The following is a 20,011-nucleotide window of genomic DNA, read 5'->3' as shown; positions in this document are numbered from 1 at the left end:
AAACCTGGCACTCTGCCACTTCCATTGAAAACCCCCTCCCCAAGGAGAGTGCAACTTATCCACACTGGCTCTCAGAGCTCAGCAGGGTGAAGGCAGCCAGAACAAGGGGGAAGGGATCCCAAGCCTCTGGGACAATCCACATCTATATTTCATTGGGGCAAACAATGCTCAAACACGCAAGGGTCTCACAAACACGGATGCAGCTGCAGACACAAGCCCACACACACACAGAGGAACACAGAGGTACAAAGGCAGATAGATGCAAGGCACACACAGGTCCACTTGCAGTCACAGAGTGTAGGCCCAGGATCTCACAGGGATCTCCCCGGGCAGGGCTGGAGCCAGTGTGTTGTGCTTCACTGCCCAGTGCTCCTCCAGGGGTCTCCTCAGTAGGCAGAATCTAAACGCTCATTTAGCAAAAGGAAATACTGTGTTTCCCTTCTGACTGCACAAGCCCTGATGCAGCGCTGCCTGCCCAAGTCTGCAGAAACACAGTCTGAAACAAGAGCTGCAAGAGGCCCTCCGCCAGCCCAACTGATTCATGTAACATGATGAAGCCCAGCCCCATTCTACCCTGGTTTGCTTTGCCTGAGGTGTATGGGACCCAACTGTATTGTATGCACATTACCAAACTGTATTACACTCTGTAAGGATCAGGTTTCACATACAGCTTCCAGAATGTGGTTTGTTCTTGCCCATACTACAGGAAAGTTCTAAGCGGTCAGTGCTGGGGAGGACACAGGACTTCCTTGACAGTCACAAGGCCAGGTGTGCATTTATACAAACAAACAGACACCCCCCCCCCCGCCACTGGGTCCCCTCTCGTCCAGCTGGGCAGTCAGTCCTTAAAAAAATTCCCTTCAGCCCTGGCTCTGGGGGGGCCACTTGCACCTGAGAACTCAGGGTGACAGACATCTGGGTTCTTCTCACTTCAACAGAGAGGATTCCATGCCCAGAGATCTTGTGGTGGGACCTCAGCAAAGCTGTTTTGGCAAAGTCTTCCTAGCCCCAGCCCAAGCCTCAGCCTTCTACCTTGGTCCTTTTCTCCTTTGTTTCTATGGCCACTCGATGTGCCCCCAAGCAAAGCCATTCCTGATCTGGGCACATCAGAAGGCCCGAGTCATTTGCTGGAAGTTAGGAAGGCAGGGCAGCTGCCAGGGAGTATTTGTAGAGCATCTCCCTTGCTGCTGGCAAAGGGTCTGATTGCGGCCTAAAGCATTCAGAAGTTTTTATAGCCTCATTAGGGTTGGCTGCCCAGGTGAGCTCCTCTGCTGTATCCCAGCCCTGGGAACCTCTGGCATCAAGACATAACCGCACCTCTTGGCTATCTACCAGCTCCCAGAGCTGGCCCGGCACTGAGATGCTATTATGTTCCCTGTGCTACATCCCAATACACAGAGCTTTGACACAGACACGTCTGCTTCCCCGCCACTGTATGCTAGCCCCTGGGAACCTCTTGTATCAAAACATAACCTCGCCCTTTTTGCTACAACTCCTCTGGCAGAGACATGACTGCATCCCAACCACTGTGTCTTGGTCTTCACGAGCCACTGGCACCAAGACACAGCAGAATTTATTCTACGCGTAAGTGACACTGCCTGACCCACTTGCTAACACACTCTGTGGGGCTGGCTATTCGAAAACACACCCTGCCTTTGCATCTCTCAGAGCTCCCTCCTCTCCCCATCCCCCCACTCGGGAGAGCTGACAGTGCTGCTGGGAGAGGAACTCTCTGGCGAGACTGTCCTTGCAATGACCTCAGATGGTGGGAAGAGGGGAAAAGAAACATTCCACCTACTCATTTAGAAAAAGCACTGGGGCAGCACAGAAGAGCTAGGAGGAGACACCCTTTGTGCAGCTCTAAGGATCTGCTGCTTAGTGAGTGGGCAGGGGTAGGTGAGATTTTGTGCTCCATGCTGAACTACTGGAGAAGCCCGAGGCTCCAGACTGTATCCAGGGACCCCCTTCACATAGGGAATGTGTGGCACATTTGGCTGGGCTCTAAGCTAGTGCCCTCACATTCCCTTCACTGCTCCTCTGCTGAGCCAGCTGGCTCACACCTTCTGAGTCTCTGCTCCAGCCATTCACCAGTGCCCCATGTACACCCTTATTCCCAGAACTCCCATCTCCCATTCCCAGCCCATCTGACCTTACCTGCAGGTCTGTTTTCATGAGTGAAGCCCCAGCCTCCACAATGTAGTGGCAGATAGTGCGCTGGCGCAGGGCAGCCGCCTGGTGCAGGCTGGTCTCGCCACTGGGGAGAAGAGACAAGAGGAAGGAATGAGATCCCCAGGCAAAGTGAGAGGGCAAGTGACATACACAGGGGCTGCAGGGAGGGACCCCTGCTAGGGAGGCCTGGGATGGGAGGCGAATTTAGTCTGGTCACACTTCTTCAGCAAAAGACCCCACCCCTGCCTCAGAGAGCACCTGGGTGGGAGGAGAATTCAGTCCCTGGGGCTGTTCAGTCCAAGCCTGGTATGGAAGTGGTGGCTGGCGGTTGCAGTGAAGGCAGCTGGGTACAGAAAACAGAGGGTTTGGGCACCAAATAATACAAACCACAAGCAACTTACTTCTCATCTTCTGTCGCATCGAGGATCTCTGCAGGGGCTGGAGAGAGAAAGACAATGTGGGGTAATGAGACCAGCCTGCTTGACAGAGACCTTCTCGCACACTCCCCAGCAATGCACAGCACAGTCTCTTCTCACACACCTGGGGTCTCCTGCATACCACTGCGGAGACCTCATCTGATAACTGAGAGAGACCCAAGCAGCTAGAGATGTAGCTGCCTGGGAACAGTAGCGGAATCTGGCCGGTAGGGTTGGGGAGGAGGAGTTGCCCCGGACTCAAATACAGAGAAATGTAAAAGAAAAACCAGCCCTCATTCTGGTGAGACCCACCAAAACCCAAGCTGCGAGCTGCCTCCACTGGCAAAAGCAGGTAACTAGAAAGCAGACAGGCATCAATACTCGAAACGGACCAAAATACACCAGGCCACGTTGCAGCTTCAGTTGCCTCTGGCTTTGGTGAGATTACACGGGTATCACATAAGTCTGAGGCTGAACCTGGCCTTGTATTTACCAGCGAGAATACAAACAACAGGAAGGAGGGATGGGACACTTCCCAAGCCTTGCAGAGAGGCGAGAGGTTGCCACAAACACAGCAAGGCAGAGAGAAGGGCATCTGAACACTAGCATCATCCCCTTCGAGCAGAGACTTGTAGAGAGGCACAGTGAATTCGGCCTCCATCCCTCTGTGCCAGCTCCAGGGGTCACGGCACCCCCATCCCAGAGCTGTACCAACAGCTGGATCCAGGCTCCCAGCTTACCATTCTCAATGACGTATTTGACAATCTCCTTGCTCCCCGATTTGACGGCATGGTGCAGCACGGTCTGACCTGAGGAGTCTCGCATCATCAGGTCCCCTCCTGCCTGGTGCAGCTCTCGAAACTACAGGAACACAAGTCAGCTCTGGATTACAGTCTCCTACTCAGGCTGCCTCTAATCTCTGAGCACCAGGGCAAGAGCTGTGCCTGTGGGAAGGCCCTTCCCACTCACACCCTGCAGGGCGGGCCTTTGCCAGCCGAACCTGCAGCAAGATTACCTGAGTATATGCCCCAGGGTAGGGAACTGAACTGCTCTCCAAACTCAGCCATCAAGGCTACAGCTGCCTTCATCTAACGCTGCACATGCAGCCCTCCCAGAACAGGATTCCTTGTTGTGAGCCTATCTGGACCCCATCCGGCACTGCTCGGAGGAAGCTCACACTGCTAAGGACTCTCCATGCACTGCTGTGAGGAAGGAGTCACAGCTGGGGCTAGCAGGGCAATGACAAAACCTGGCTAACAGGCACCAACAGGGTGCTGGAGAAGGGATGCTCACGCCACACTGGGGTCCTAGCTAGCTGCTGTGGGGAAAGGCACAGCACCCCCCTAGCACTGTGGCTGCGTTCATGGCACATGGCAGCTCTTACCCTCTGGAAATCATTACTCTTGGCAGCAGCTATCAAGGCGTTATCTGCAGAGAGGAGACACTGGTCAGGATGACAGAAGCCAAGCAGGAGATGGGAAGAGAGAGGGCTGCTTGTGCAGGGGGAAACTCTCTCTCTCTGCACATGCACGCGCACTGACTGAGCTGCCGTGTATCCTACAGTGGGGCAGGTGGAAACACCAAGGAGGTGCAAGTGGAAGGCAGCCTTTTTCCCAGGCTCTCTTCCGTTTCAGTCTCTCCTGGGCTAAGAGGCAGTTTCAATGGCAGAGTGACACAGTCCTCGCCCCAGGCCAGTTCACATCATGCACTTCTGGAGCTGCCTTAGGACACGGCTCACAGCCTGTTAGTGCCTGAGCAATGGGAGCTGCCAGAAGCATGTTTCTCCAGCACCACAGTCTGTGCCAGTGACCTCCTCCCAGTGTGGGAGCAGGGCCAAAATCTCCCCTCCCTCCCCAGCTGCTGGGCACAGCTGGCTGCTTCCTGCTGACAGTCCCTGAACATCAGGGCGCTGCTGGCAGGGCATCCCTGGGCCTGGAATTCCCCTGAGTCCAATCCCCTCACGCAGGGCTTGGGAAGAGAGGGGTCTGGGGGAGCCACTGGCCAGGCTGGTTTTGCCTGGAACACGGCATGCACCAGAGAGTTAGTGGGGGGCTCAGCTTTATAATGCTGGGTGCCCCCAGGGGTGGGGGAGAGGTAAGGAGAAAATGGGGGCAGCCCACCGGATGAGGTGTGAGGGGAGAAACACCCATGGGAGGGGGGAGGAGTTAGACCACATTCCCCGGGTGCAAGGCCAGGCCCTAGCTTTGGCGAGGTCCAGAAGGAATGTTTTCAAGACCATGGAAAAAGTAACTCCTGAGGTGGAGGGGGAGAGCAGGGTGAAGGGCAAATGAGGGGGTCCCTGGGGAGCCGGCCAGCTGGGATGCCTCTCACCAGTGACTCATTCACACGTCCAGGAACCGGCTCTGTTCAAGCTCCAGGAAACTTTTTCCATTTGCTCAGCTGAGGGAGGCCCCTGACCTTGTGCTTCCCCCTCCCAGAGCCCCTGCCAGTGCCTGGCAGAGACAAACCCCACCCCCAGCAACACATCTCAAGGCCTGGATTCTGCAGGTGGGAGATTAACCTCATCACCCTGTCATTTCCTGCCCCACACTTCACAAGCAGGCTGGGAAAAGGCTCCCTGCACTGCTCCACTATGCGAGCAAATGGCTATCAGGTCTCTCCAGCCAGTCACTCCTGCCACTCCCCTTGGGGAACCTCCCCAGAGAACCTGAGCCCCGATCCCCCTGAATGGCAGTGCATTGTGCAGTCACTGCAGCGCCAGGTGTGACCCTCTCCCTTGCCACCCCATAGGCTGTGCAGTTCTCACAGAGCCTATGGTTGGGTCTGGATCCCAGACAGAGCAGTGCCATGTGACACCAGCAGGGCCGGGGCTCTCCAGACATTCCCATCACCCCCGTTTTCTCAGACAACGATAGCGCTCAGTTTGTGGGGAACACAGAATCAGGGCAGGGACTCAGGTGCATCTGCTAGTATAACCCTAAGTGTGACAGGAACAGGGAAGCCAGAGACTTGCCAAAGGCCTGCAGCACAGATTGAAGGCCTTACCTTCGTGGCAGGGGCAGCCCCCTGCTTCTGAGCTGGAAGAGAAGAAAGGGAGAGATTCAGAACTGACGCTGTCAAAAGCCATGATAAGCAAGTCTTCTGCAGCAAATTCCCCTCCCCTGCACTCTTCTCTATGATCCTCACAGGCACAGCCCATCAGCATCCCTTGCTGGGAGAGGCTAGGACTGGACTAGTTGGGAACTCCTTGTGATGAAGTGGGAATTTTCTGTAATATTTTATGAGTCCTGTTTGTGCCTCAGTTTCCCCTATGGGCTGTGCTGTTACTTAGGGGGTAGAAAAGGGCTGTTTGCTCAGATGTAGATATGGGTGTCGCTTAAATGTGTGGGGCTTGGTCCCCATATCAATGGAGCCTCTGAAAAGAGGGCAGCAAATCCAACTCTCTGGACATTGAGACCTAGCAATCAACGACCTAGAGAGATACACTTACCCACCTCTCCGGGGGGGTGCGGGAGGGGTGCACGGCTGGGCAGCATTTCCCAGGTCTGGAACAAAGGAGGACTCTAGGTGTGGGGATAAGTGTTGGCTGCTGGAGGCAGCCAGGGAGGCTCTCACCTGGAGCCTGACCAAGGAGAGAGAGCGAGCTTGAACAACGGGGTTCACTACAGCTTGGCTGGGCTCTGGGCAAACCTGAATGGACCAGGCTTTAACCTTCCTGCCTCTTTGCTCACTTAAGGAAGTTGCTATGCTTTGTTCCAAATAACTTCTTAACCCCCCCGTTTTGACAATGCTGCGTGTCACTGCACACGCTTGGCAAGGTGCATTAATCCCTAAAGAGCATACAAATCTCCTCTCTCAGCTGGATGTGCTCAAGAGCACTCTCGGTGTGAAGCAGGAGCGCTGCAGGCACAGAGGTCCAGCCTAAGGAGGCAGTGAAGCCACATGGCTTACTCTGGAGGAAGTGAGAGACTCCTTTGGGGTCTGGCACACTGAAGGGGTCTCCCCGAAACTGTTCTAAAGATGGGGTGGTAGCACCAATCCTGTGGCTCTGTGACACTTCCCCATTGCGGGAGCCCTGCCTGATGGCTAGTCAAGCTGGGGCTGTGTGAGCAGCAGACGTTTCCTGTGTACCAGCCTGCCACTGGAGAGACACTGCTGCTGAGAGACCAGCTGCATGGATGCCAGCTGGGATAGGACGGGAGAAAGGAATCACAGAATCATAGAAATGTAGGGCTGGGTGGGACCTCGAGAGATCATCTAGTCCAGCCCCCTGCGCTGTGGCAGGGCCAAACAAACCTTGACCATCCCTGACAGGTGTGCATCCAGCTTGGTCTTAAACACCTCCAAAGATGGGGATTCCACAACCTCCCTTTGAAGCTTGGTCCAGAGCTTAACTACCCTTATAGCTAGAAAGTTTTTCCTAATATCTAACCTAAATCTCTCTTTCAGCAGATTAAGCCAGTTACTTCTTGTCCTACCTTCAGTGGGCCTGGAGAACGACTGATCACCATCCTCTCTAGAATACCCCGTAACATATTAGTAGACTGGTATCAGGTCCCCCTCCGTCTTCTTTTCTCAAGATGGAACAAGCCCAGTTTTTTTAACCTTTCCTCATAGCTCATGTTTTCTAAACCTTTGATCATTTTAGTGGCTCTCCTCGGGACTCTCTCCAGTTTGTCCCCATTTTTCCTAAAGTGTGGTGCCCAGAACTGGACACAGCACTCCAGCTGAGGCCTTCTCAGTGCTGAGTAGAACAGGACAGTTACCTCCCCCGTCTTACATACGACACTCCTGTTAATACACCCCATAAAGGCAGGAGCTGTTTTCACACTTGCATTACATGGTTACTCATATTCAATTTGTGATCCACTAGAACCCTCCGACCCTCTTCAGCTGCACTCCCACCTAGCCAGTTATTCCCCATTTGGTAGTTGTACATCTGATTTTCTCTCCCTAGTGAAGTACTTTGCACTTGTCTTCACTGAATTTAATTTGATTGATTTCAGACCAATTCTCTAATTGATCAAGGTTGTTTTGAATTCTCATCCTGCCCTCCAAAGTGCTTCCAGCCCCTCCCAGCTTGCTAGTATTCCCATTGTATAAGAATTCTTTCCACTTGGTTATCCACCTCACTAATGACAATATTGAATAGTGCTAGGCCCAGGATTCACCCCTGTGGGACCCCACTAGATACACTGTCCCAGTTTGACAGTGAACCATTGAGAACTACTTTGAGTACAGTTTTTCGACAAGTTGTATATCCACCTCATAGTAATTTCATATAGACCATATTTCCCTAGTTTGCTTATGAGACTGCCATATGGGATTGTGTCAAGCTGTACTGTAACTCTGTTAAAGAAGGAAATTAGGTTGGTTTGGGATGATTTGTTCTTGACAAATCCATGCTGGATATTCCTTATAACCCTATTATCTTCCAGGTGCTTACAAATTGAAAGACTGAGGGAATTAACCTTGCCTTAGCAATGACACCCATTCCTTCCATGACTTGGTTTCTTTCCCCTCCCTGGCCCATCTCCACCACTAATTTCTTCCCTTCCCAGCTCAGTCAGTGACACTTACCCCTATCCCAGCTCTGTGTCTCAGCCCCCCCAGAGAACCATCTCCCTTTGCCATGGGGGCTAGCAATGGGAAATGAGTTCTGGAGTCTCAGTCAGCCCTGGACTGATGCAGCTAAACTAGAGCCATGGGTGCAACCCTCCAGTGCAGCCCCACTGCCCCAGAATCACACTTTCCTAGGGTGGAATATGCATGGGGAGGAAGGGAAGATTGTTGGTCTCCATAGAGACAAGCTGCAGAGACAATTCTCACTTGCGTCACACAGAGCTGGTGTTTCGCTTCAGAGCTCAGGATTCAGAGCTGCTAAGCCAGCGCCAAGCCTGTCAGGCTGGTCCTTCTTCCACTCTTCCCTCAGACCCTTCTCCCCACCCCACAAGGCCATTCTCACTTGCAGACCAGAGTGGTCAGTCTCACCTGAGGGCTGGTGAGGGGGGTGGAGAGGATGAGGAAGAAGGGAAAGCAAAATGGTGCCCTGTGGGAGTGGAGGACAAGTCAACGAGGTCAGGAATGGCGGGCGAGGTGCCCACGGTGTGGGTGATCACCAGCTCCGGATCCAGCACAAAGAGCTCATCCTGGGAGATCTCCGTCACGTAGTTGAGGTGCTCCTGGAAGGTAGAGATCAGCCCTTCAGAGAGGGGATCCACCCACCCCAGGCCAGTCACCCTGGGGAAACACCCCCCCACTAGCGACCAGAGCAGCATTCAGGGGGGTGATGGCCCATGGCAGCTCAAAGGGACCGGCATGGGAGTGGAGTTGGGACTGGTGCCCATGGCAACTTAGCAAGGGCAGCCCCAGCCTGCCACACAGCTCTTCTTAGACTGATCACCATGACCCTGGCCAGGTCAGATGCTTCTGAACAATGATCGCTGTGTGAAGTGGAGTCTCAATGAGAGATGGAAAAGCCCTATCAGGGTCTCTTGTCTCCAGGAGAGTGGAGGTTGTGTCCAGTCTATTTTTAAGCTGTTGCCCCTTTCCTGGAAAACTCTTCCACAGCCTCGCACGTCTCACTGTCAGGGCGTCTGCAGAGACTCCACTAGAACATCTCCTCTCCAAATCCCCGCCCACGTCCCTCATTATGACCCTATGTAATCCCTTTCCACCCTCGGCAGTTACCCCGGGATGATGTTTGCAGACTGTCAGCACAGGCTAGGTGCCCCTTAGCCAACCTGGACGGATTCAACTCTATTAATCTCTCCCCACAAGCCCGTGTTCATTCCTGTTGCCCTCCTCTAATCTTGCCTTCCAATCTTCCTCTGTCAGCAAGTGGCCCAGAGCTGACTGTCACAGGCCAGGTGTGGGTGCACTAGAATCACACAGGAAGGGACCATCTCCCTGCATCTTGATGTGAGGCTTCTTGGTTTAGGAGACCCAGAGCTGACTCCAAGTGGGGTCTCTCCAGAGCTGTCTCTCCTGAGGACTTTGCATCCCCACTCCCCAGAACATCCCTGGTGTTTTGCAGCCATCTCACTGTAAAGTCTTTTGCTTCTCCCTCTCCTTGCAGAGTCTCTCTCAGCCATTCCTGCTCCCGGCATTCTCCTCCCATTGAGGATCATGGTTTTGGGTTATTTTTCCCCTAGCTGCAGAATCTACATTTCCCCAGGCTGAGTCTCACTTAGTTGTTTCCTGCCCATGTGTCTTAACGTCTCTGGGTCCCTCTGCATTTTCTCTATCCTCTCTAGGGTTTACAATTCCTCCCGTTTCAGTGTGACCTGTTGATTGCATCATGCTCCTGTTTGCCCTCTTTCTAGCTAATGAACGGAGATATTTAATAACACTTAAGTTTACACCTGAGATCAAGCCCTGCAGGTCCTCATGGACACCTTCCTCAACTCAATACACTGCCATTTATCACCGTCCTTTGTTCAGCTCCTTCAGGCACTTTCCAGCCCATATCTCAGTGTTCCTAGCCAAGCCAACTTGCATCCATTTTTCAAGTTAAGACTGTGAGACACTGATCCTAAGTCTGAGCTACATCCCAGCCCCTTTACATCATTCCAGCAGCATAATGGGCCCGGTGCCCAGCCAGATCTCCCTGCTGGGAATAACCCGGTATAAGGTGGATTTCCCAGTGAGTAGGGCCAGCAGCATGACCCTTTGCTGTCCCCAGGAGTAGGGGTGTATCTGAGTGAGGGACGGAGTGTGTTTGGTTATGCTCTAAGCTCTAGCTATTCTGGGATGTCAGGCAGTCCCTTACAGACTGCTGTATCTAGGGTGCAAGTTAGAACAATCCCTGGGACCACTGGTTTAGGATGGGGGCTGAATGAGCTTCCAGCAGCCTCATAATCCAAGTGGTGCAGAGGTGGCTAAAATCACCTTTGTCCCCATGGCCTAGGCTGTGTGCCGCTCAGCTCAGCCGGAGCCCAGAATGGGGGCCACAGTCTGAGATATGTGACTTGCATCCAGTTATATCCAGCTACTGCATTGCCTCCATCCTCTAACTCTGTGATATTATCAACCAGGGCAATGAAATCAGCATGGCAAGGCTTCTCACTAATCCTGAACACTGCCCACTGCTCCTGGGGGACATTATCCTCCAGACTTTTCATCAGTTTTTCCTCTCAATATTTCTTCCATTAATTCACTAGGACAGAGGTTGAAGGAGATGGTGATGCACCTGAAGCATCCAATACCAGCTGATCCCAGAGGTGCCTGACTGCAGAGGGCAGAGCACCTCTATTCCCCGGTGTTTACAGCCTTCCCAGGAAATTGTATCCCCTTGTCCATAAAGTAATCACAGGATTTGGGCAGTGTGGGGACAAAGCACACTAAGCAGTGGCCCTTGGCGATACATGTGTCTGCATGTCTGAACACACATGTGCTGCTGGTCAAGTGTAGCTGCACAACAGCGCCTCGGTCCCCACAGTCCCTGGCGAATGAGTCGGCACTCACCTGTGCGCGGTCTATCCTGTAAAACCGATCAGCTGTAGTTGCTGAGAGAGAGAGAGAAAAAAAAACCTGTGTGATTCCTGTCCCCAGAATCTGGCAAGAGACAAAGGGGCAATGGGACTGCCTAGAACCACTGCACTCCACCCCTGGGCATCATGAAACTGTTCAGCCACCTTACAACCCCGTGAGTGAGTGCACCCACACAGCAGCAGGACACAGCAGGGAAACCAGATAACTCTTGACCACGGGTGGCCCATTGACTTCCATAATGTGCCCTAAAGACACATCTGTTCTCTTCACAGACTACAGATCGCAGCACGCAACATTCCCACCTGACTGAGCAACCAGCCATTGTTCTAGGCCCTGATCACCATAAGGAGCAGAAGCAGGACATACCTGGCTACCTTCAGGCTGCTGGTCTGGAATTCCAGCTTTCTGGGGATTGTCAGGCCCTCTCGACCTGCCTCCTGACTATCAGGGCTTTTGCTGCTGATGCTCTGACACTGACCTTGTACAGAGCAGAGCCTTGCCTGAGCAGGCTGCGGAGATGACAGCCCATCGCTGTCAGGACTTGCTTACACCAGGGGAGAGATTATTCCTCTGGCTTAAAATCACTCATGGTCACTTTTATTGTGACAGAGTAACTGCGGGGACATGGAGCAGCCAAGATGGAGAGCTCGGGCCTATCTGTTCTCCGCTCTCGGGGACTTGGTGCCGCTACACGTTTACATTATTGACTAGGGCTCATCACAAATCAGCACCAAGGCTCCAGGCCTGCTGTGCATCCCTGGCCTTGGCAAAGCACACTTCCCCAGTGGGGCATGGGATGGACATTGGTCCCTGTCCCCTGGGATGGCAGCACAGTTTTAAACCAGCACCCAACATCCACTCTCCCTGCGTGGGCTAAGAATTGTACCCAAGCCAGTCCATAGTCTGTCCCGGGATGCTTGTTGCTCCCCTGCTGAGCACCAGCTTGAGGGACAGAAAAGCCCCACATTGATATACTGGGGTGAGAGGAGCAGAGCGGACTGGGCGTGTGTGTGTTTGGGAAGCACTTTGCAACTCTGGGATGCAGCCGGTAACTCTGAAACTCACAATCAAAATTCCAGCAAGGCGAAAGGGCTGGGGAGGGAACGGGGGCTCCTGAGCCTTGTTTCAATGTGGTGGGGAGAGCAGGGGCAGGCCAGGGTTAGTGGGCTCCAGTGCTTTATGGGCGTTTTCTCCATGGGCTCTGTGCCCCCCACAGAGCTGAGGACTGCTGCCCAGACTGGGGTTGCTATGGCTGGGCCCTAAAGGGACTGGGGAATTCTCTCTCGGAACAGAACAAGAATGTGGGGGAGGGGTGTCCGTGACACAAGCCAGAGCAGATTAGAGGAGTGAAAGAGCCCCGTTTATCCTGTCCCTGCAAGAGATTTACAGCCACGGAGCTGCTAACGAAGGTCTGTAATTCAGCCACTTTAATGAGCCTGCGTCGCCCTTGAATGTAGCTCCAGCCTCTTTCCTGGCACATTTTCCTCAGCACCAAACCTGCTGCTGGGAAACCAGCGAAAGGAGGAAATAATCCACAGCAGCAATATCTGGGAGCAGGGATCATGTGAGCGGTGCATGCAGTGGGGTGTCCACTCCACCCCCGCTGGGTGGGACCCCATACTTCCAAGAGGCAAGGGACAACACTCCTCTCACTGGAATGAGCCTCACTTGGCTTGGCTCCCCATCACCGACCAAATTCAGGGAGCAATGGCTGCACCCCTTCTGGGACTGCTCCTGGAAACCCCCCCCCATAGACGACATGGCAGTGATGGAGCCCAAGCTGCGATCCTGAAATCAGAGATTTGGTGGGGAGCCTGGAGGGAGGCAGAATCTGAGGGAAACGAACACAAGAGAAACAGGGAGAGGAGCAGAAACTCCAGAAACTGGATAGGAAAGAGCAACCTATCCCCACAGCGTCTGGGAAAAGGCTCTGGCCTTTTCATTCCCCTGGTCCCTCCAGTGTCTCCCCTGGGGTGGGGCCAAATGCTGGTCTCCCCATTGACCCCCAGCTTGTCCGTCTGCAGCCAGGCTCCTCAGGTGGTGCGGCTGGTGCCCCGTGAGTGCCTGGTGCAGGCCCGCTGGCTCTGAGGATCAGTGCAATGACACAGGCCTGCCCTGTTTGGTGCCCCTGCGTGAGCTTCTCCCTGTATGTTTGGGAACTCGCTCCAGCACCATTACGAGGGCACAAAAGCCCCTATTGTCGCAGGCTGTGGGGGATTCCCAGGGAATCGCCCAAACCAGAAACAGAGACACCAAAAATATGCTAGTAAAAGTGAACGTGCAGCCTGGAGCTTCGGGAACAAAGTGTCGACTGCGGGCGGGGGCGGAAAGGGGAGATGGGGCTGAGAAAGGAGCTGGAACAAAGCCGTGTTTGTAAACAAGTCCCCACTGCTTTGCCCCGGCACTCAGGGGCTCCTGCAAACACAGCCGGCTAGGTCACAGGCTCAGCACACCTGGCACCCTCCTCCTCCTTCTCCACAAGGCATCAGTGTACAGCTTGTAATTGAATTAGATGTACAAAGGCATCTCCCACTGCAGCACCTATGCTGCTCTGTAGAGCACCTCCTGCTGGAGAAGGCTGCCACTGCAGCAGCTCCCTCCTGACCAAAGCTCCAACACTATTCACTGCAGTACCTCCTGCTGGGAGAATCTGGGCCCAGCTCTCAGTTTTCACCCTCCCTCTCCCTGGCCCGCTTCCCCTCTGACCCACACTGACTTGTCATTATCACACTATTTTTCAGGAGCAGGGCTCCTAATTCACTTCTCCCTCAACCACCTATGCTCCAAACACTTAGTACAGGGCTGGCAGTACTCACTTGCGCTTTTAAAGACCACATGTTATCTGTAGTTAGGAAACTCCCCTTGGAAATCATGTGGCTGGAGTGCCACTGGTAGTCCTCTCCCCCATACAGAGGGAGAACAGTGGGTCCTTCTGACTGGGGTAGCACCCCGAGTACTGGGAAGGAGAAGCTGTTTGCATGAAAAAGCCAGTCGGTGTCAGCCAGGCACAGAACGTATCCAGTGGCTGCACCCAGAGCCCACTCCCAATGGGCACAGAAGATTCTGCAGTGCCTCACTGAGGATGTGTTCCCAGCCCGAGGGAGCCCCCTGTCCGTCAGACACAGGCACAGCACCTCAGCCCAATCCTGGAGAGCCTGCTCCATGCACAGGCCAGGCGTAAGGACTTGAGGCCAGGTGTGCTGTTAATAAACACTCCACAGCTGGCAGTCTTTGCTGGATTCACATGACCAGTGGCACTGGGCACAGCTGCTGCTCTGAGGGCAGGGAAGGCATATTCCCCTCAGCTCAAAGCTGCCGCACTCAGGCACCCAAACAAACTGAGCAAAAAGTAATGGGGCAACTGCCTGACTGCCGGGGAGCCACATGCAGATAGCACCAGGCTGATGGAAATGCTGCCATGGGTTGAGCCGGTCAGCGTATCCCAGGGAACGAGCATTCCCAGGGGGCATCATTGGTTTGGGACTTTTGCTACATCCCTAGGGCAGATCAGGGCTCGACCCCACCTCCCAGGGCAGACCAGTGCTACTGTACTGTATGGAAAGGATACTCACAGTCTAAGAAACACCACTTGGGAGACAGCTTCTGAGATGAAAGCGTCTTTAATTTGGCTCCATCCTCTTCCTGCACAAAGAGAGGACAGTGACGTTTCCCAGCTCCTTGTCGTTCCCCCCAACCTTTCCTGGGTTCATTCCTGCACTGGGCCTTCAGACAGGCTCAGATTTATGGCCCTTTGACAGAAGCAGTTTGCACCCAGGTGTGGCACGGAGACAGTGGGGCACTTAGGGGCATGGCACAAGGGGTGGAGAACACAGGCATGGCATGGGGTGCAACTGTGGAGGTGTCCAAACAATACACCAAACTCACTGGGGAGGTGTCCAAACAAGCCCACAAGACTGGCACCATGTACATGACAGTGACCCCCCGGGAGGGGAGGGAGGCGGGTGATACACACCTGAAGGAGCAGGCACTGTAAAGAAGAAGGGCATGGAAGAAAATCCTGCGAAGAGGGAAGGGGGTGGGTTACCACATTCATTCAGCTGCCCCCATTCTGTCTCAGCAGAGCCTGTTCTGTGTCCCCTCCTGTATGAGGAGCCAGCCCCTGCCACTGCATGTAGCCACTCGGGCCTATGCATTCCCAGTCCCTGCAGCCCAGGGACATGCAACTGGGTTCAGAGTTTAGTGATGACATGCTCCAGATGGAACGAGAAAGAGGGGAGAAAGGTTGCAGCTGAAACCAAGAGCTACGTGTCCCAAGCTGCCCAGCTTCTGTGTGCTCAAACATGTCATCTAAAGCATCAGCCAGGAGACAGGCCAAGCCACTCTCTAGAACCCCCACCCCCTCCAGCTGCAGGAACTTCCCCATGTTGTGGCCATAGTTGCTTCACGTGACTTTATGAGAGGGATGGGACTCAGTAAGGGCAGAGATGCTAGGCCCTCACCAAACCCATCACTATGGTTGTCCAGCCACCTGCCTGCGAGTGTCCCCCTTCCTGGACACCCTACGCAGCCACTGCAGGGAAGGGGCCATCAGAAATGCAGACACAAGAGAGAGGGATAGGCAGGTCCCTTCATGCCAGCCTGCATAATATGCTCTGTAATTAAACACGGTAGATTGCTTCCCTCTCTGTGGTCACTGACTCAAACCAGACAGGGATCCTTCAGCACTTCCTAGGCCACAAGGAACCCACTTTCAGGCTGTGCAGGGCCCCTCCAGGCGAGGCCAAATCCCTTCCAGGAGGTAGGGAAAAGCATAACCCCACGGGCACTGGGGAGAAGCAGAACCCTCTGCCCCTGAGAGGTGAGGGCTGAGAAGGAGCTCACACTAGTGCAAGAGGGGAGAGAAAGGGACACCCAACACAGGGGAGACTGACTCTGCAGTGTACCCAGGTTTGAGGGAAGGACTAAGATCTTGTGGAACATACTTCAGTGCAGCACAAAAGCCTTCTCTTTCTACCTGCCTAGCAGCCTCTCCTTGCCCAACACCCTGGGGAGGGCTAGAGGGCAGGGTGAGCAGGATGGCAAAAAGGGAAATAGTGAGGCCAATACACAGGAGCTGTCAGACTCAACAGATCAATGGTCCCTCTAGCCTGGGATCCGGTCTCCATCAAAGGCCAATGCTGGATGTTCAGAATGCCAACTGTGTGAGGTTACAATAACCAGGGGTCAGGAGAGACCTCTTCTGTGCCTCCCTCCCCTCAACGATCAGTTCCCGCCATCACCCACTCCACCTGCAGTGCCTCACCTTCTGCAGCCTCTCGATGTGGGTCCGACAGACCTCCAGGTCACTATCTCCTGGAACCACAATGATCCCCAGGGGCACAGCTGAAAGCAAAGCACAGACATCTCAAGGAGCTGCCTGCTGCCAGTCCTCCCGTCACGGAGCCCCTGAGACAGCACGGCCACTGCCCAGCTGAGGACAGCACCAGAGACATGGTGAGAACAACAGGGCACAGCCACTTTGTATAAAATGGGGCTGACCACGGCCACCCACGGAGACTACACTTCAAGCACGCAACATTCCATCTGCAGACCATGGCTTCATTACGGCAGAGCTGCGGCCGCCCAGAGCTCTATCTATGGCCCAAAGTGCTCAAGGAGGCCTCACCCATCACCCCCTGGGATAGCACATTCCCAATGCCCCCAGGCACCCAGGCTGGTCACTCACAGGCTTCCTTGAGCTTCTCCTTGTCATAGTGAAGAGCCTCATAGTCGTGCATGCTGATTCGGTTCACCCGGATTCGCAGCTGCTCGGGCACTGGTTGCTGGCTGCATGCAGGCAGGAGGAGAAGGGCAGGGGTTAGAAAGGAGACCCTATAGATGTAGGCAGAAGCTCATAGCTACAGTAGCCCAGCCTTCTCCAGCAAGAGGCAACTGAGGAAGCCAGGCAAGAGCACTGTCTTAGGGAGCTCCCAGCTATCCAGTACTTGTCTCTCCCAGCAAGTGGTGCCGTAAGCAGAATGGGAGGAGCACTGGTGTGGCAGGCTAGGGACATGGCGTGACACCCCCAGCCACTCCAGTACTTGACTCCCACAGGGAGTGGTGCTGCAGGCAGTGTGGCAGAACTCCTTGCTAACCCAGTCCCAGCAGCAGGTGACAACAGTTAAAGGCTTCATTTTCTGCACCGGATGGCTGCCATAACTCAAGCCTCCTCTCACTCTCCTTCCAGTGTTGCCCAGAGATCCTTTGGAAGGCTCCCTGCTCACGCCTCTTGGAGGCGACTGTGAAGTGTGAAGACCCGGGAGAGGCCACCCAGGATAAATGGGTGAATAATGCCCTCTTGGATTGGTACCACCCCCATGCCCTGAGGAACTGACCCAGATTGGACAAGTTGCTGGGTTTGGGGCCCCCAGGGTTGCCTTAAGCCAGGTGAACGTACTCATTGAGCAGGGGCATGGAGTTGCGTCGCTTGGTCTTCTGCACCATATTGGCCTGGTTGCGCAGGGAGATGTGAATACAGGAGGCTGCCAGCTTGCATGGCTCCCCATCCACCTGCATAGGAATGGCCTTGGACGTGGTGAGCATCACCTCCCGGCACTGGTGCAGCCGCTCTCCATGTCCGCCTACTTGCAAGGCAGCCTGCAAACAAAACCAGGGTTACAGTGGGGCTGCCTGTGGCGAAAAGGCTCACGGGCCATACCTCAGAGCAGCAGCATCCAACACCAAGTGGAATCACAAGCCAACTGAGCTTGGAGGGGCTCAGCTCAGTCCCCCGGCAGAAGGAATCCACAAAGACCAGCACACGCTGGAGTCCTCACAGGTGTCTCAACTCTGGAGAGGCCCTGGGTGGGGAGGCAGGTGAGAGGATGCAGAGGCATCCAAAGACCCCAGCAAACAAGGCTTATGGTGTCTGAGTTCTCTCCCACCACTAGCCACCCAGGCACAGGGCGCAGGCTGGTGAGCGTTCTAGGGAGGGCTGCTCTGCTGTCCTGCACACAAGGGCTCCACTGTTCCTGGCAGAGGTCCCCCCAAGCTAAACCTGGGGGTGCACCTCCAGGGTCCTGCTCCTGACTACACTGAGCCATGCTGTCTGCAGACTGGAAGGTCCCACTGGCTCAGAGGATGGGTGCCGCCAGGAGCTCTCAGGCACAGCTGGATTTCAAGTCAAGGTCGCAGGGTCGGGAACTGTGGGGGGCCAGGCAAGGTGCAGGGCAACAGGGCCAGAACCTGCAACTCCCTTGCCTGCTGCCAGTGGCTGAGCTGATTTACCAGGGATGTCATGGTGAAGCCGATGACCTCAATGCAGCCATCGTCATGGCGCTGGGGCTCGAAGTCGTGGTGCTCCCCGGGGTTGCCCCAGGGCATGGTGCCCGCGCAGTACCTGCAGAGACACAACGGGAGCAGAGTACCACCTGGGACCAATGGGAGGGCTCCTCAAACACACCGGGCAGGGAGCCCGGGCTGCTCAGCATCCAGGGGTGCAGGAGCCACTCACCTTGGAATGTTCAGAAAGACAAGGCACTGGGGCTTCAGGTCCTGGATCTTGGGGGTCAGGTCTGTCCCGTCGCACTGAAAACAGACAGACGGACAGTCAGACACCCAGGCTGGCTGAAGGAGAGGGGCCCAGCCCAGCCCTCGTACTCTGGGGGGAATGAACTCCCCGTTGCCTTCTGAGTGGGAGTTGTCGCCCTGCAAAAGCTGCCTCAGCCACTGCGGTACCAGTTACTGTTACCCCTAAAGGAATGATGCCCCGGATTCCCAGTCCCCACCGCTCCCAGGGAATGGTCTCAGCCCCTCCTCTCCAGACACTCACCACCACTTTGACGTGCTTCGCTAAGTCTTTGGAGCTGCCCGTGAGAAAGTCAGAAAATGCCGTCTGCCAACACAAGAGACAAGGTCAGTGCCTGGAGACCGCGTCCCTGAGTAGCAGCTGGATCGCATGGACCCTTCATGCTTTACTGAGTCTCAAGTCAAGCCCTTGAGATTGGGCAAATCCTCTTCCAGGCCTCACTGCACCTTTGGCAGATTCCCTCTCCTGATACAGGGCTGCAGATGCACCTCACTCCTGACCTGATGCACCCCATGATAACCCAGCTCTGACAATGGACTTCTGTCCTAACTTGCAGCCCCTCCTTCTCCAGGTGGGACGCAGTACTTGGGGCACGGAATGCAAATTCATTCTCTGGCTGTGAGAAAATATGGCCAAACAAAAGTTATTGGGCCCAATACAGGAGCAAGACACCAGCCTCCTCAGTGCAAGGTAGTTCTGAGAGGGCATGAAACAATATGACATGCAATCTAGGGTAATACAGCTAATCCCCCAAACCCAGAGGGACAGCTCTGGGAAGCAGAAGCAGCCAAGACTCAAGGGGAAGAGAAAAATTAGCCAGGGGTCTGCACTGCGATAGGGTTTTACAAAGGCTAATGCAACCTGGGGACTGCATATGCAGAGACCTCATCCCAGGGCAGGAAGCGAATAATCACCCTCTAATACAGGTCTGGGGAAGTCCAGACTGGGACACTGTGTTTGGGCCCAGGCCCCTCAGTACAAGAAAGCTAGTGGGAGGAGTTCAGAGAAGAGCTAAAACAATTATCATGGGGCTAAAAGGACAGACTGATGGGGAGATTAAAAGAGCCGAGTCCTTATAGTTCAGACACCCGTTTGTAGCTACCCAAAGAAAGCCGCTTTGGAAATCTCTAAGAGTAGCTGGAGCTTAGACAGACAGCACTCATCTCCAAGGAGTCCCACACACTCACCCCAGCATAGAACATTTTATTCCGAAACCGGCTGTTAAATTTCTCTGGATTGGCCTCTAGGGAAAGGAGAATAAAAAAGGAAGACAGACGTTAGTGTCACTCACTCACTCACTGCCAGGAGCAACTCAGCCGCCTGTCGCCCCAGCTTCACCTCACTCTCCCAGGCTTGCAAACCAGCCTCCCTAGCTGCCTCTCACACTCCTCAGTTTCTTCCTCCCATTCACTCGCACACTCTCTGCAGCTTCCTCTCCCCTACC

General features: G+C 54.5%; 1 protein-coding gene across 6 annotated transcripts in view; it reads right to left on the bottom strand.

Moving 5' to 3' along the window:
* The window catches only part of DGKZ (diacylglycerol kinase zeta), a 105,670-nt gene that overhangs the window by 5,499 nt on the left and 80,160 nt on the right, over positions 1-20,011 (bottom strand). For 4 of the 6 annotated variants that reach the window (XM_074955357.1, XM_074955360.1, XM_074955359.1 and 1 more), the window contains 16 exons: positions 19,755-19,810; positions 18,811-18,873; positions 18,493-18,566; positions 18,267-18,378; positions 17,437-17,636; positions 16,726-16,826; positions 16,303-16,382; positions 15,013-15,057; positions 14,612-14,681; positions 11,013-11,053; positions 8,538-8,728; positions 5,592-5,623; positions 3,970-4,013; positions 3,326-3,446; positions 2,571-2,607; positions 2,155-2,254 (listed from right to left, as the gene is read on the bottom strand). In XM_074955357.1, the coding sequence (XP_074811458.1) occupies positions 2,155-2,254; positions 2,571-2,607; positions 3,326-3,446; positions 3,970-4,013; positions 5,592-5,623; positions 8,538-8,728; positions 11,013-11,053; positions 14,612-14,681; positions 15,013-15,057; positions 16,303-16,382; positions 16,726-16,826; positions 17,437-17,636; positions 18,267-18,378; positions 18,493-18,566; positions 18,811-18,873; positions 19,755-19,810 (1,367 nt within the window). The remainder of the gene's footprint in view (positions 1-2,154; positions 2,255-2,570; positions 2,608-3,325; positions 3,447-3,969; positions 4,014-5,591; positions 5,624-8,537; positions 8,729-11,012; positions 11,054-14,611; positions 14,682-15,012; positions 15,058-16,302; positions 16,383-16,725; positions 16,827-17,436; positions 17,637-18,266; positions 18,379-18,492; positions 18,567-18,810; positions 18,874-19,754; positions 19,811-20,011) is intronic. The other 2 variants (XM_074955358.1, XM_074955362.1) reach the window with 1 other exon arrangement.

This window comes from Natator depressus, chromosome 6 (genome assembly GCF_965152275.1).
Source record: "Natator depressus isolate rNatDep1 chromosome 6, rNatDep2.hap1, whole genome shotgun sequence".
In the NCBI taxonomy this organism is placed as follows: domain Eukaryota; kingdom Metazoa; phylum Chordata; order Testudines; family Cheloniidae; genus Natator; species Natator depressus.
The sequence above is the reverse complement of the archived record's forward strand: the minus strand, read 5'-3'. Positions and strand labels throughout refer to the sequence as shown.